The 15139-nt window shown below is 38.4% G+C and overlaps 1 protein-coding gene across 1 annotated transcript in view; it reads left to right on the forward strand.

Annotated features, from left to right (window-relative positions):
- LOC142338209 (rab-like protein 3) overlaps positions 1-14620 on the forward strand; it is a 40018-nt gene extending 25398 nt beyond the window's left edge. Inside the window, exon 4 of the mRNA XM_075387855.1 lies at positions 14166-14620. Within this exon, the coding sequence (XP_075243970.1) occupies positions 14166-14541 (376 nt within the window). The 3' untranslated portion in view covers positions 14542-14620. The remainder of the gene's footprint in view (positions 1-14165) is intronic.
- The last annotated feature ends 519 nt before the right edge of the window (positions 14621-15139 follow it).

Genomic DNA, 15139 nt, shown 5'->3' on the forward strand with positions numbered 1-15139 from the left:
TATCGTCTAAACATCTGAAACTTGTTGCAGCGACGTTTTCCAATTCCAATGCGTTACTCGGATTGTGAAGAAACTGCTGTGTCCTTTCAATATCTTATTGGAAGGGTTCAAAGTTTTTTCTGATTTCTCTCAACTACACGTTTTACTTGATTATATCTCACTTCTAATGTGCCGCAATTTCGCAGTACATCAGTCCTCATCAGAACGATATCGGTAATAAAGAAGCAACTGCTCACAAAAATAACCCTACCGATCTTTCAAAATTCCAAAACCAACAGAACAAATAATTCAATAGCTTTTAGGACTTTTAATTTTCTGAACCTTTGATCCATCGCTCAGTCGAATAACGTGACCACTATCATCTTCGTTATTAGATTTTCTGTCACTTGCTTCCAAGGAATTTCAACTTTGAGGGAGCCGTTTACTTTTTTCTCCGTAGAGCATTCTATATTGTGACTTGAAGACAGTTATAGACACAAATTCTTTAACGCTTCAGGACTTAAAACCTACAGCATTTGTTGATTTGTTTCATAAATGTTTTATTTCCATCATCCATCCTCTCAATTGATTCCATCGACTTCAACCGAAAACTACGACTCTCCTTTCAGTTTGATGAAAACTACATTACGTGAAGTGTACACAAAACTTTGCCTAAGAAGCAGGCAAATGAATTCTTGATTTCCGACCTCATTACCCTGTATAAATGCTTTTCCAAGTTTCTGCAAGTTGCGAAACGAACAACTTGATGGATCTGCGGCGCTTGACTGTTTCATTTCTTCACTCAACTGACTCATATTTTTTTGGTTGTCATGTAGGCCGTTATATACATATATTATGTTATGACAGCATAAATGCCAATTATATACTGTTTCAATATTTGCCCTCCACATCAAAAGAATTGAGGTACAGTACGCGTTCAACATAACTTCATTTGGATTACTAGCATAGAAGATTGTTGGTTTATCGAGTGCACTCCTCAATACTAGGAGATATTGTTCATTAGTTAAACCGCAAAGTTTCAGGAAATCGTTGAAATTGTACTTACAGGCAGCACCTCGCGGAAGTGCTTTGACAACTTGTATAATATGTTGATGCAACTCACGAAGTTTTCTAGTCTGTTTCCTTTGGGAGCGGTCTTAAAAGGCAGTTTGAGATATCGGATGTTTGGGGAAGCCATAACGATAAGCATTTGATTTCCCGGTGCAATTCTGTCTGTGAGAGTGCAGTTGAAATTTTTGAGGCATTCTCTCCTCCTGCTGAGACAATTTTACACCACTGATAGCAGGCACGGTCAAAGAAGTCGAAATACATTTATCAATGTACTCAACAACTGCTTCATCATTGTTGTAGCGTATATCAGGCGCATCTTTCACAAAGAGCCGTATGTGAAGATGTAGTGAGCCCCACTACTGAGCCTCTATACTGCCGAAGTAATCAGTTACAAGGCCGATTGGGCTGTTCTCTGTTTGAAGAACTGTAAGAAACCATCCTACTTCCTGGTCAAAAAACGAACAATATCAACGGGATCACTTCTAATATGCTTAAGTTTTTCTTCAAGATAGGCTGAGTAATTCTTCGTCTGAGAATTAAATGTCAGGATACAATAGACGATATAGAATCCGACGTATGTCTGGCCAATGAGCTTCGGGCATTAACAAATTTTGAAAAATCGTCGCCTTTCCGAGCTGTCGCGCCCAGGCCATACAATTTTTTTTCAAGTTAGCGAAATACGGTGGAGAGAGGCTCAACACATAACAAAGTAAAAGTTGTGTGAAGTAAAGTGAAGTATAGTAAAGTTTCTAGGGCATTCGTCCTCCTAGAATTGCTGCGCCAGGGCCTGCCGCATTCGCTTGGGGACCTGGGTTAGCCATCCTGGCTTTTGGTGTCTCTAACTGTCACTAAGACCTGTCTAATATTGCCGTGTAACTGTCGGTATCGTTCGCTAGAACGGGCTGCACCGGGAAGGGCAAAATATGCAATTCTTCTGTCATCTCAGCTATTGCAGACTCAAGAGCAGTGTTGGCGTACGCCGCCGTGACCATCAACACCTCACCCATATCGACTCTGTCCCTTATCCTATAGTATTGGCTTCTTACGGTTTGGAGCCCTCTTTGCCGTGCCATCTGATCGTTGGAGGCTTCAATAGTTTGGTAGTTGCGGTAAAGAGCTACGAATGCCAAGTTGGGGAATGAAGTAATTGGGAGACCCACCGAAAACACACCCATATAGTTGGCGTGGTTGTCAGGGTACACTGCTGTGAGCATATTTGCCTCACGGGCAATGGATGGTAACAAGCCTGCTCTAATTAATGGGGTGACTAATCGAGCTTCCGATTGGGCCCTAACCACATTGGATTGCCCTGCATTTATCAAATGAGTACGTAGCCAAGAGATGAGAGGGCGTTCAGTGTTTTCCGGTGGGACATGTCTATCAGAAACAGGACCATTATGGAGTCCCAGTCGTACCAATCTGCTCGCATAGATTCGATCAAACGTACTATCGTAGCTGTTCTGTCTGGAATGGGATTTGATTTGATTTGAGGCGTTGATTCTTAAGAAAATCATAGCCTTTAGTTTTGAATGAATTCAAAAACCCCGCCATTTTTTAATTGCCCGGCGCATTGAGGTTTGCCTTGAACACTCTTCTTGGCAGCATTTGCTTTTGAAAAAACTTGTTGGCTTTGTAACTTTTTAACTGCGAAACAAATGTTTTCCACGTGTCTAGCGAACATTCGATTTCTATGGCGCATTTCAATAACACAGTTATCTCCTTACGTTAAAGGAACGAGATGATCAGAAACCCTGGGTTGACCGCCAAACAACGATGGATAGGAATTTTCTTCGCAATGTTCATCCTGGTAGAGAGTTAGCGGATCGAATTCTTCACAGGTAGCGTACGAAAAGGCCGTGTTGATTTCATGTTTATGATTTTCTTTCAGAACTAAGGGTATCATGGTGAGCCAATTCATTATCGTCCGGATTAGCGTCAACTGAGATTGGATCTTCTCAATATTATGCAAAAATGCTAGTCATTTCAGGTTCTTCATCCTGACACCCGTTCTGGGCCAAAACTTGAGGAGGGCACCAATTTTACTTGAAGGAAACGTCGTATATTTTCATTAGCTCTGTCACTACTAACTTTCTGGCGGCATTCAACACTTTGCTTGCCTTTCCTTACATGCTAATGTATGGTTCTTGTCACTCATTTTTCTTTTGAAGTTGAACAGAAGCAAATCGTCAGAGATGTCTCTGGGAATCTCCTGAACCGTTTTCTCACAATTATGTGGGACATTCAGAACACCACTAGCGCAGCAGGCATGTCCACCGGGTTTCTCATAGATTTTGACGAAAGGGCAGCGCATAGCAACGCTTGTTTCTTCGATAAGAGTGAGCTCACAAAGCTCCTCAGGTTCAAAGTTCAAGCCAACGCCATTCGAAACAGAATGAAAAGGAATTCGTTTATTGCGTAAATATCTGTCAAATATTTTTCAGATCCATCTCTTGTCGTCCACGCTCCATATCAAAGGAGGTTTAAAGTTTGATTGCAGCGCTGACACGGTAATCAAGGGAAGGTGAAAAAAGACGACTTGCATGCACGAAAACAGCTGCTCGCAGCTGGTACATATGAATTGCAAAGGAGAATCGTTCAGAAATGTTTTTCAACGTTGTAACAATTGCGCAGAGCCTGAACTTGCCATCTTTTCTTTTTTGCTTATAGTAGCGTTTTTTGCCCTTTGAAGTTTGTACTTATTGGCAACTTAATCCTGGAAGCGTTTCAGAGCAGCTTTTAGAATCTTCTATAAAAATTCTTCTATTCGAAATCTTCGCATTGAACGCAAACAATTTTTGGTTCTGCTGATACTATTATAAAGCCCTTGCCTCATCTTGAGCAAGTTTTTGCTTCTCGTGTTTGACTTCAGCACATAATTTTACTGATTTCGTGTGAGCGTCAACAGTCTGATTTTTTTTTGCGTGTCCTTGCATTCTTTGACGATTTGTTTATATTATACCAGTCCCGCTGTCTTTTCCTGTTGTCGGTTTTCTTATCGTTCAATTTCTCTTTCTCCCTATTTCCTTTTCTTGCTTCAAAATACTTTAATCTTTTTTGTCGTAGGAGGGATTCTTTGTTTCTCTCATAGTAGTTCAACTGACTCCCATCAGATCTATCTGCTTCTTTGTTTCTTCGATACTTTTGACGACGCTGTTGGTTGATTTCGTCTTTGTTTTGCTGGTAGTACTTGTCCTGCTTTTTCATATTTGTATGATTTGAGCGTTCGATTCTGGACTGGTTTCAGCTCAATGGGCTAGGATGGCTGAGATCAATTGCAGAACTTGGAGTGTTCGCATTTTTTTTGAGTGATGCGACACTAACTGCTCTTGAATGGAAAAAGTTTGCTTCAAAGGATAACTGAAAATGCTCATATTGTGACCAGCAATAGGTTGATAATAATTCTACAGGAGCAATTAATTTGAAACCCCATTCTGAAAAAAGGACTGCTGTAGACAATCCATCCTAGGTAGGCGTCACGGACAAAAACCTGACAGCCAGCCAGTCAGAAAACAAAACGTAAGAGTTTCTAAATCACCTCCCCATGTGGCATTGGTGTACATTATTGAGCTTGATAGATACTCGGTGGAACTATTGCAACCATCGTAAGGGAATAAAAAACGCTTGGTAAGAGTAAAAGTCTTGACATATAATTGCCCTTACGATATAATGATCCGTTACATGCAGTGATCCAGTCCGAACTGACAGATGCTGCTAGACAGGCAGTTGCCATCATGCGGAACATACGACGCCACGGGCTGCAATTGAAATAAAAGGACAATTTCATCAAATTGTCTGAAAGGTGATCGAAATGTAAGCTCCAAGGCTGTGCATAACTCAGCCTGCTGCTCCGTGCTAGGGAGCCTGAGAACTGCGCTGGTAGCTGCAGGTTTATAGGGGTGAAGAGATAACGAATGGTGAAAGCACATAAGTAAAAAGTGTAGTTGTTTAAAGAACAGGAAGAAAAGGCTGGAGAACCCCTGTATGAAACTAGGTTGCTCAAACCATGAGAAAAACCAGTGAAATATGCAGCTGTTTACAGACACTAATGAATTGGAACAAACTGAGCGAACACACAATACTTTAACAACCTGTATAAAACTTGGTTTTTAGAATTCATCCAAAGATACAGTTCATCAATTAAATAAGCTATAGAGTAAGGTTGAAAACCAAATATGAAACGGAATTATTGGCATAACTAAGACAAAAAAATTAGGATTAGTCTTTCATAAAAGATTTCTGTCGTAAACTGTCAAGTAGAACGAAACCAAAGAGAAATACTCTATAAATTGAAGTGATAAAACCGCAATGCAATTAATACACAATTTTTTCTGATATTCCCATTTCCTCATGAAATTGATTAATTAAATAATTACACTGTTTAATGCTCTTAAACGTTATATAGCAAGAGAGCAGCACGAAACTCCATAACCTATTTAAAGACAAAACATTTAAGTTCAGTTTGGTACAAACCACAGAACAAACTACTGTACCGCAGCAACTTCCTCATCGAACAAGAAATTGAAGCATTTCGATTGGCGACCGAATCAAAGCCTGCAAAAACAGAGGTAAAAATATCTGAACCTTTGAGTTGAAGGGTACGCGCTTTTCATGAGAGAAACAACCAGAATCCTAATTGATAAATCGAGAACTGCTCAATCTCAAAACAGAAATGGGCAAGCTGCGCAATCCCGAAGAAACACACACGGCGTGTTTTGTAATGCACAAAAACGAGGCTGCTTTTAATTGTTAAAACATATCAGAAAAAACTGTGATAATGGTTACCACATTCTTGAAATTTCAATAGACGCAGTTGCGGGTTTCTCAACCAAGTAAAAATTTCGAGCAAAAGTCTTTTTTTGCCGGGAAATGTTCAGTTGAGAGATAAGGTTTGTGAAGGCGGTCTTTTCCAAAAAACTATCGGAAATGAATCGATTTTAAACATGTTTATTGAGCGAAGTAAAAAGCGGACCTATATCAACCAATTGAACAAATCTTTAGACAAAGCGTTAACTGGGACCATTAAATGAAAGAAAAGATTTATTATACAAAAATTAAAGAACAATTAACTATAGGAGACAAAGTTTAGAATACCTGATAAGAGTAATCGGTGGTTGGGGCAAGAAATTTGACATTCACAAACAATATGAGTGAATTCATTGAGTTGAAAATTGCCCTTGAGACAAACAAAGTAATGAGAATACAATTATCTCTATCCGGGACCCGTTCAATAGAGATTTGGTACAAAAAATCCAAACATTATGCTTATCAATTATTGCACAAGAATGACATCAACATAAACCGACTAATAAAGAAAAAATAGCTCACGAACGAAAAACATGCGTCCATTATTTGTTGCTGCAGTCGCGGTGGTTGGTTTTGGGGGGGGGGGGTGATAAGTTCTATGGGGGCCCCTAATATATGTTATTAGAGTTTATTTTAATGTACTGTACTAATTAAGTTTAAAGGAGCACTTTTTAACTGACTTAGTAGTGAACTGCCGCCACCAATTAATTTCAGGCGCTTGAAACTGTGAGCAATTCAGATCACTCTGCACTGAAAAAAAATGAAGAGCAAAAAGTCACGTGTATATTAAAATAATCTTAAAGATGTCAAAACGGTGAAGCAAAAATTTTTCTTGAAAAAGACTCACACGACTACAATTATAGCTACAGGCTTCGTTTGTGAACTATTAAACAAACAAAGATTAAACATTCAGTGTCACCAAGGTAAAACACATTTAGGTAAAAATAAATCTAATCATTTGATCTGATTGAACCGCAATTAACTCTCCATTTTCAATTTCTTCAGAAACCAATATCCAAAGCTACCAAAAAACTTAATGAAGCAAAATTGCAATTCAAAAACTACAAAACTCAGTTCTTGAATTTCTGCATTTATTCGCACGATGCAGAACTTGGACGTCAGAAAAAAATTGACAATATCGTCATTTTCGGGAATGGACTCTGCGGGAATTTTTCAAATCTCTCCGCCAACTGTAGCAAACACAGCCCGGCTTTTTTTCAAGGACTCCTTAGGCACTACGGAAGTATAGCGAAACATTGAGCACTTCATTTACTCATCAGTGTCAGAATGTTGCAGTTTATCAGTTTCGTTCACATAGCTACAGAGGTTGGCTGTTTTCGCACCTCAGCCGATGCACAAATTGATGACACCAGATGATTGAGTTATGTTGAGCATTGTATGCTTTGACGCAGTTTTGACCTGAGCAGACAAATCAGCCGAATTATTCTTCAAATCAAGTTTCAGCTAAGAAACAGCAAAAACGACGTGCTTCAGCAAAAACGATGCCTATTGATTTCAATTATAATTAATCATACAAAACAATAGAGGTGAAGGCGGAATTTTATTGGTTTCTTCCTGCTGCAAGTGAGAACGGCTGCAACAAATGCAATTCATAAAAAAGCGACTGCAGAGAAAAGAAAATTTGAAGTCTTAAAAAATGATTACCAAAAAGAAGTTTTTCGGATATTTCTTTTTGTATCCAAAAAGAAGGTATTGCTCTGATTCGATCGTGAAAACAGATTCAGAATCAATTTTAACAACAAAGTCTTCGTTTTCGAAAGGCTTGTAAAAACGAAATCTAAGAACACCATGTTCATTGTCAGACGGTATAGAGGTCGCTTTCTCAATTGCCAATGCAATACAAGACACCATTTCTTTGAATAAGCTTGCTGAGGGCAATGACGTTCCAAAAAGCCTCTGCCCATACAAAAAAAACCTCGGGTTTGCAAGAGAGTTTGGCACGACTACCTTTTGCAACAATAGAGGCTGGCTGGTTTATTGCACACTGTTTTTAGGGCCTTTAGATTGATCCTTATACATCTGAACAACGTTATTGTAATTAGCAAGGTCGAAAACGATGAATTGAACTACACCTTCTTCGCTAGAACCCAAGAAACGGAAGAAAGTTTTTGCATTGGGTGTTATTGGCAAAGGTATTGTAAAGATTACCACGGAGAAGAACTTTTCTTCTGGTTGATGCTCGAACAAAGTTAGTCGGCCAAAAGATAGGCTATTTCAACAATTGTTGCTGATTTTCCTTGTACAACAGTAGTTTTGACTTCCGTATATTGAGGCCATTCAATCGTAGACCGATTACACAGAAAAGCTATAAAAGTGGTCAGAAAATATTTTGTGCAAACTAGGCATCCTATATATTCATTATGTAAACCAATAAATGTGGACCGATTACGCAGAAAATCTAGAAAATTGGGCAAAAAAATTTTATGCAAACTAGGCATCCTATATATTCATTATGTTAACCCGAGCATGTGGACCTATTAAGCAGAAAAGCTAGAAAATTGGTCATAAAAAAAATTTATGCCACCTAAGCGTCCTATATATTCGTTATATAAACCAAGAAATGATGACCGATTACGAAGAAAAGCTAAAAGAAATTGGTCAGAAAAAACTTTATGCAACCTAGGCATCCTATATTTTCAGTATATGAACCAATGATTGTGAACTGATTACGCAGAAAAGCTGGAAAGATGGTCAGATAAAATTTTATGCAACCTAGGCATCCTATATTTTCAGTATATGAACCAATAATGTTGTACTGATTGCGCAGAAAAGCTAGAAAGATGTCATGCTATATACTCATTATAAAAACCAAAGAATGAGGACCGATTACGCAGCAGAGCTAGAAAATCGGTCAAAAAAATTTCTATGCATCCTAGGCATCCTATATTTTCGGTATCTGAACCAATGATTGTGAACTGATTACGCAGAAAAGCTAGAAAGATGGTCAGATAGAATTTTGTACAACCTAGGCGTCCTATATATTCTTTATATAAACCAATAAATGTGGACCGATTACGCCTGAAAAGCTAGAAAATTGGTCACAAAAAAGTTTTATGCAACCTAGGCATCCTATATATTCAGTATATGAACCAATAATGTTGGACTGATTACGCAGAAAAGCTAGAAAGATGGCTTCCTATATACTCCTTATATAAACCAAAGAATGATGGCCGATTACGCAGAAGAGCTAGAAAATTGGTCAGGGAAAGTTTTATGCAGCGTAGGCCGCCTATATATTAATTAGATAAGCCAGAGAATGTGGAGCGATTGTGCAGAAAATCTAGAAAAAAGGCCAGAAAAAAGTTTTATGCAAGCTAGGCATACTATGTATTCATTATTTAAAGCAATGAATGTTGACCGATTACAGAGAAAAATTAGAAAAATGGCCAGAAAAAATTATCCATCCTAGGCATCCTGTATATTTAGTATATAAACCAATGAATGTGGACCAATTACGCAGAAAAGCTAGAAAATTGGTCACAAAAAAATTTTGCAACTTAGGCATCCTATATATTCAGTATATGAACCAATAATGTTGGACTGATTACGCAGTAAAGCTAGTAAGATGGCATCCTATAAACTCATTATATAAACCAGAGAATGAGAGCGATTACGCAGAAGAGCTAGAAAATCGGTCACAATAAAATTTTATGCAGCGTAGGCATCCCATATATTCATTAATAAACCAAGGAATGCGGAACGATTACGTAGAAGAGCTAGAAAATTGGTCAGAAAAAAGTTTTATGCAGAGTAGGCATCTTTTATATTCATTATATAAACCAGAGAATGTGGACCGATTGCGCAGAAAAGCTAGAAAAAAGGCCAGAAAAAATTTTATGCAAGCTAGGCATCTTATGTATTCATTATATAAACTAATGTATGTGGACCGATTACAAAGAAAAGCTAGACAAATGGTCAGAAAAGAATGCATCCTAGGCATCCTATATTTTTAGTATATAAACCAAGGAATGTGGACCAATTAGGCAGAAAAACTAGAAAATTGGTCAGAAAAAAAATTATGCAACCTAGGCATCCTATATATTCTTTATATGAACGCGAGAATTTGGACCGATTTCGCAGAAAAGCTAAAAAAGAAATTGGTCAGAAAAAAATTTTTAGGTAACCTAGGCATCCTATCTATTCATTATATAAACCAGTGAATGTAGACCGATTACGCAGAAAAGCTAGAAAATTGGTCAAAAATTTTATTCAGCGTAGGCATCCTATATATTCATTATTTAAACCAATGATTACGGAGAAAAGATAGACAATTGCTCAGTAGAAATTTTTATGCAACCTGGGCATCCTATTTATTCAGTATATAAACAATGATTGTAGACCGGTTACGTAGAAAAGCTGGAAAATTGGTCAGAAAATTTTATGCCGCGTAAGCATCCCATATATTTGTTATATAAACCAGTAAATGTGGTCCGATTACGCGAAGCTAGAAAATTGGTCAGAGAACTGATTACACAGAAGAGCTAAAAAATTTGGTCAGAAAAATTTTCTATGCAACCTAAGCATCCTATATATTCAGTATATGAATCAATGAATGTGGACTAGTTACGCAGAAAAGCCAGAAATGTTGTCAGAAAAAGTTTATTCAACCTAGGCATCCTATATATTCATTATTTAAACCAATGATTACGGAGAAAAGGTAGACAATTGCTCAGTAGAAAATTTTATGCAACCTAGGCATTCTAGTTATTCGGTATATAAACTAATGAATGTGGACCGATTACGTAGAAAATCTAGAAGATTGGTCATAAAGAAATTTTATGCAACCTAGGCTTCCTATATATTCATTATATAAACCAATAAATGTGCAGCAATTACCTAGAAAAGCTAAAAAGTTGGTCAGAGAACTGATTACGCAGAAGAACTAAAAAATTTGGTTGGAAAAAATTTCTATGCAACCTAAGCATCCTATATATTCAGTATATGAATCAATGAATGTGGACTAGTTACGCAGAAAAGCCAGAAAGGTGGTCAGAAAAAAGTTTATTCAACCTAGTCATCCTATATATTCAGTATATAAACCAGAGAATGTGGACCGATAACGCAGAAAAGCTAGAAAATTGGTCAGAAAAAAATTTATGTTGCGTAGGCATTCTCTATGTTAATTATGCAAACTAAACAAATGGGACCGATGAGAAAAATTTGTGCAACCTTGGCATTCTCTATATTCAGTATATGAACCAATGATTGTGAACTGGTTACGCAGAAAAGCTGGAAAGATGGTCAGAAGATATTTTATGCATTCTAGGCATCCTATATAATCATTATATAAACCAATAAATGTGGACCGGTTATCAAAAAAAGCCATAAAATTGGCCGCAAAAAATATACAACCAAGGCATCCTATATATTTATTGCATAAACCAAACAATGAGGACCGATTACGCAAAAGAGCTAGACAGTCGGTCAGAAAAAATTTATGCAGCTTAGGCATCCCATATATTCATTATATAAACCAAAGAATGAGGACCGATTACTGTACTTTGACTAGCTTGAACAAAGACGAATAGAGCCATAAGAAACAACCTTGAGATAAGTTATTAGAGACAGTTAAACTGTACTTCGACAAGCTTCATTCCAACCAAAAGGACAGAAAATTTCCTATTCGTTACAGGTCAATCGAAATGATAAACATAGCCGGCAGATTGCCGGAAAATAGCCGCGATAGACGCTTGTGGCCCTCCATGAATTGAAAAACTAAAGAAATAAGATAGACAGATCGACCACCAGTCCTTTAATAGACCACTACACTTTTTGGGTTAGATTCGGACTGTCAGTTTTTGACATATACGGTCTATAGGGAAAAAACGCTAAGAGAGCTTTTTCAAAATTGATATTCGAAATCAAGAGCTCAAGACAAATGCTCAAGAACTAGGGCATATAAGGTTGGCAATACTTAGATGCACACTATTGACCTTTAACTAAAATTTTCATAAAATTTAAAGTTCCATAAGTGAATTCAGAAGTAATTTTTTGAGTGAGGTAAGTCACGCAATTGACCTAAAAGCAGAAATGAAGTCACATACACAAATTAAAACTGCAAAGCAATAGAAGTCCCTGAAGTCAATTCCCAGAAGTCAATTCCAAGAAGTCAGGTCGTAAGAATCATCGATGGAGACCACGAATTAAAAAACATAGCCGGTATAATACCGGAAACGACTCGAATCGTCGTGCATTGTAATCTCTAACCTAACCTTACCGATATCAGAACATCAAAATAGACCAGAAAAAAAAACAAAAGTTGCCAAACAAACCACATTAAAGTGTTTTAAAAATGCCAACAATTTTTCAGGTGCGGGAGGGGGGAGCTAGGTGGGGTGGGGTGGATAGGTTGGGGAGGTGGGCAGTCCTGGGGTAGTTGGTGGGGGGGGGGGGGTAGTTAGGTGAAGTGCTGGTGTAGTTGGGGGTAGCTAGGTGAAGGGAGGGGGGGGGGGGGGTAGGTAGGTGTTGGGGGGGTAGATAGGTGGTGGGGGGGGTAGGTGGGGGTAGTTAGGTGAAGGGAGGGGGGTAGTTTGGGGGTAGGGGGTAAGTTGGGGCGGGGGGGGGGGGTAAGTTGGGGCGGGGGGGGGGTAAGCTGGGGCGGTGGGGGGTAGGTAGGTGGTTGGTAGGTAGGTGGGTGGGTGGGTAGATAGGTTGGGGAGGTGGGTAGTGCTGGGGTTGTTGGGGGGGGGGGGTGCGGGGGCGGTAGGTAGGTGTTGGGGGGGTAGATAGTTTGTGGTGGAGTTTACATAATTAGGGGGGTGACTTATAGAGGAACAAAAATCTCAAAATGACCTCTTCACCTTTAACATTACCAGCAGTTCCTAATTATTGTACATTAAAAGCGAAGCTACTGTTAAAGTCCAATGTTCAAAAACAGAAGTCAACGATCAGAAACGGAGGTAAATGCTCGAACAAAAAGAAGTCAAATTCAAGTCATGAACAAACTTGCTCTCTGCTAAAAAAAACCTGTAGAATATAGGTTTCTCCTCTTCGAGTCGTAAAAAAACCACGATGTCCCCAATAATAGCTGCAATCGCTTCGCGGCTATTAATAGCGACAATAACCAGGCAAGAATCGCATACATTAGATAATTAAATAATTTGAATTTGATGGCAGATTGCAGTCCCGCTAGCTTATTGCCCGGCAGTGTATTCCATCAACAGTTTGATTAATTTTTTGGAAAAAACAGGAGAGTCCAAAATATTTGAACAGGCAACAAGGACCTTGAGCCATTACACACAGTTCTTCATTAATTTGTCCGATTTCCTGCACGAGTTGAGTGCGTCCATTCACTTGCTTTAACCGTGGAAGAATGCTGCAAGTGTATACACTGTTTTCACTATAGTTCCATAAATTCTCAACCAGCTGCTGTGCAGTAATCTGGGGGGTTTGACCACGCCTTTTTACCATCTGTCCGTTTATCTTGCGTTTTCTCCAATCATCTCAATCGTTCCCACCAAGTAGAAAAAAACGATCATGAGTTCCATTAACGGATACAACACATTTAGGTCAGGGTACTCCCGCCTCTCATCGAAAGAACGTCAATAGGTACGTCAGCTTGATCAATGTTGAACAAGATTGAATCTCCCACAAGGAGGGTGTTATTTCCGTTGTTATCGAATCTTGAATCGAAGCTAAATTGATCGCTAATAATTTGCCCCCTCATGTTTTTGGACTAGTTAGTATACTTATGGTTTTTTAAAGAATAGGGCTCCGAACAAAAGGATAAATAATAAAGCCCAGACAGTGGCAACATAAATTACGCTTGCAATTGGTAAGAAAGAGTTGAGTAAAACATTGTTCAAAACACAGTTGAATTCAAAGCGTTGAAATGCGTGTAACAAATACGTTGATAAGAGTAAATGAACGAAACAACATTTGAACAAACTATACCCATCGAGTTTGAAGAGGCCTGAAAAATTAGTAAAAAGTTAAAACCTGATTGGGAATGTGTGAAAAAACAAAAGCGCGTGACGCAGGGTAAGATGAAACAAAAATCTGTTAGACGGAGTAAAAAAAAATTGGGAGCGCAATAATAGCCGCCTGGAATTGCTGACGCGGCTATTAAAAACTAAAACTTGATGCCAGAACCAAATAAGAAAAAGGGAATTGGTACAAAAATTGATAAAATTTTTGTATTTCGAATACTATTTTTTACTCGATGTAATAACATTAAAAACGTTAATGATGTTAACTTTTTGGTTACATTACCAAGTCTCCCCGTGCGCAACCTCTACCCCTGTGAATCGAGAAATAATCCTGCTGTTTCGATTATTCGCGTCAGTGTTTAGGTACCTCTCAGTTCCAGTTCTAGTAGTGGGCACTAAAGCAGACATGATGCCGAGCCCTGCCAGACTTGATCGAGTGACGACAATCGGAAAAGACCTCGGAGCCTGTGATACAATCAAATTAAATTGTCTCAATCCAAGTACTGTGCAGCCAGGAACTTCATGTGCGGTTACACTGAGTAAATTTTACGACAAAGTCATTGAGAATTCGACGAGTAGTAAACTGAACAATAGTTATAGCGGCAGTAATTATGCTAGTTCAGATATCAATAGTGCAAGTAGAGTTACGAGTGGTGGTGTTGGTAGTGGTAAATTATCTTCATCGGCTAATTATTCCAAACTGTCATCAGGTAATTTAACAAGGATTCATATTGAATAAATATGTATATTTGCTTACTTTGAACCAATCCTTCTGATAAATTATTGTATGTGTTTAATATAGGGTAATAAAGCCGTAATGTTTTTGTTCTCTTTTTAGCTCGCATTAAAAAATCGTTTTCATTGTAAGACCCTGAGACAACATTGTTTCTATCATTGTTGCATTCTTATTCGGAAAAAAAAATTGACATAGAAAAAAGCATAAAGTTATAATTCTCATGACTGACTCCACCGGTCGTTTTCCTAGAGAATATCAGAACCCTTTTGTAGAAAATTTTTTACTTTTGCAGAGAATTCTTAGACACTTTCCTGATAGAACAAATTTGGCAATTAAATATCGGATCTTTTCCGTTTGTGCCCCCCAGTACGTTATGCGCCCCCCAGTTACAGAGCACGTGCCTACATAGTAAATCATTATGTAAAAATATTGCACGTGCGTCTGGGGGGTGCAAATAATATGCGCCCACTAAGCTGGGGGGGGGGGGGCACAAACGGATAAGATCCTAAATATCAACTGAAGTTATGTTGATCAGTATAAATGATGAAATGCGCCATTTTTTCCAAGGTTTTCAATCTATAACGTTATGTGTCCCCAGTTA

This window comes from Convolutriloba macropyga, chromosome 4, assembly GCF_964194025.1.
Source record: "Convolutriloba macropyga chromosome 4, txConMacr16.3, whole genome shotgun sequence".
Lineage (NCBI taxonomy): Eukaryota > Metazoa > Xenacoelomorpha > Acoela > Convolutidae > Convolutriloba > Convolutriloba macropyga.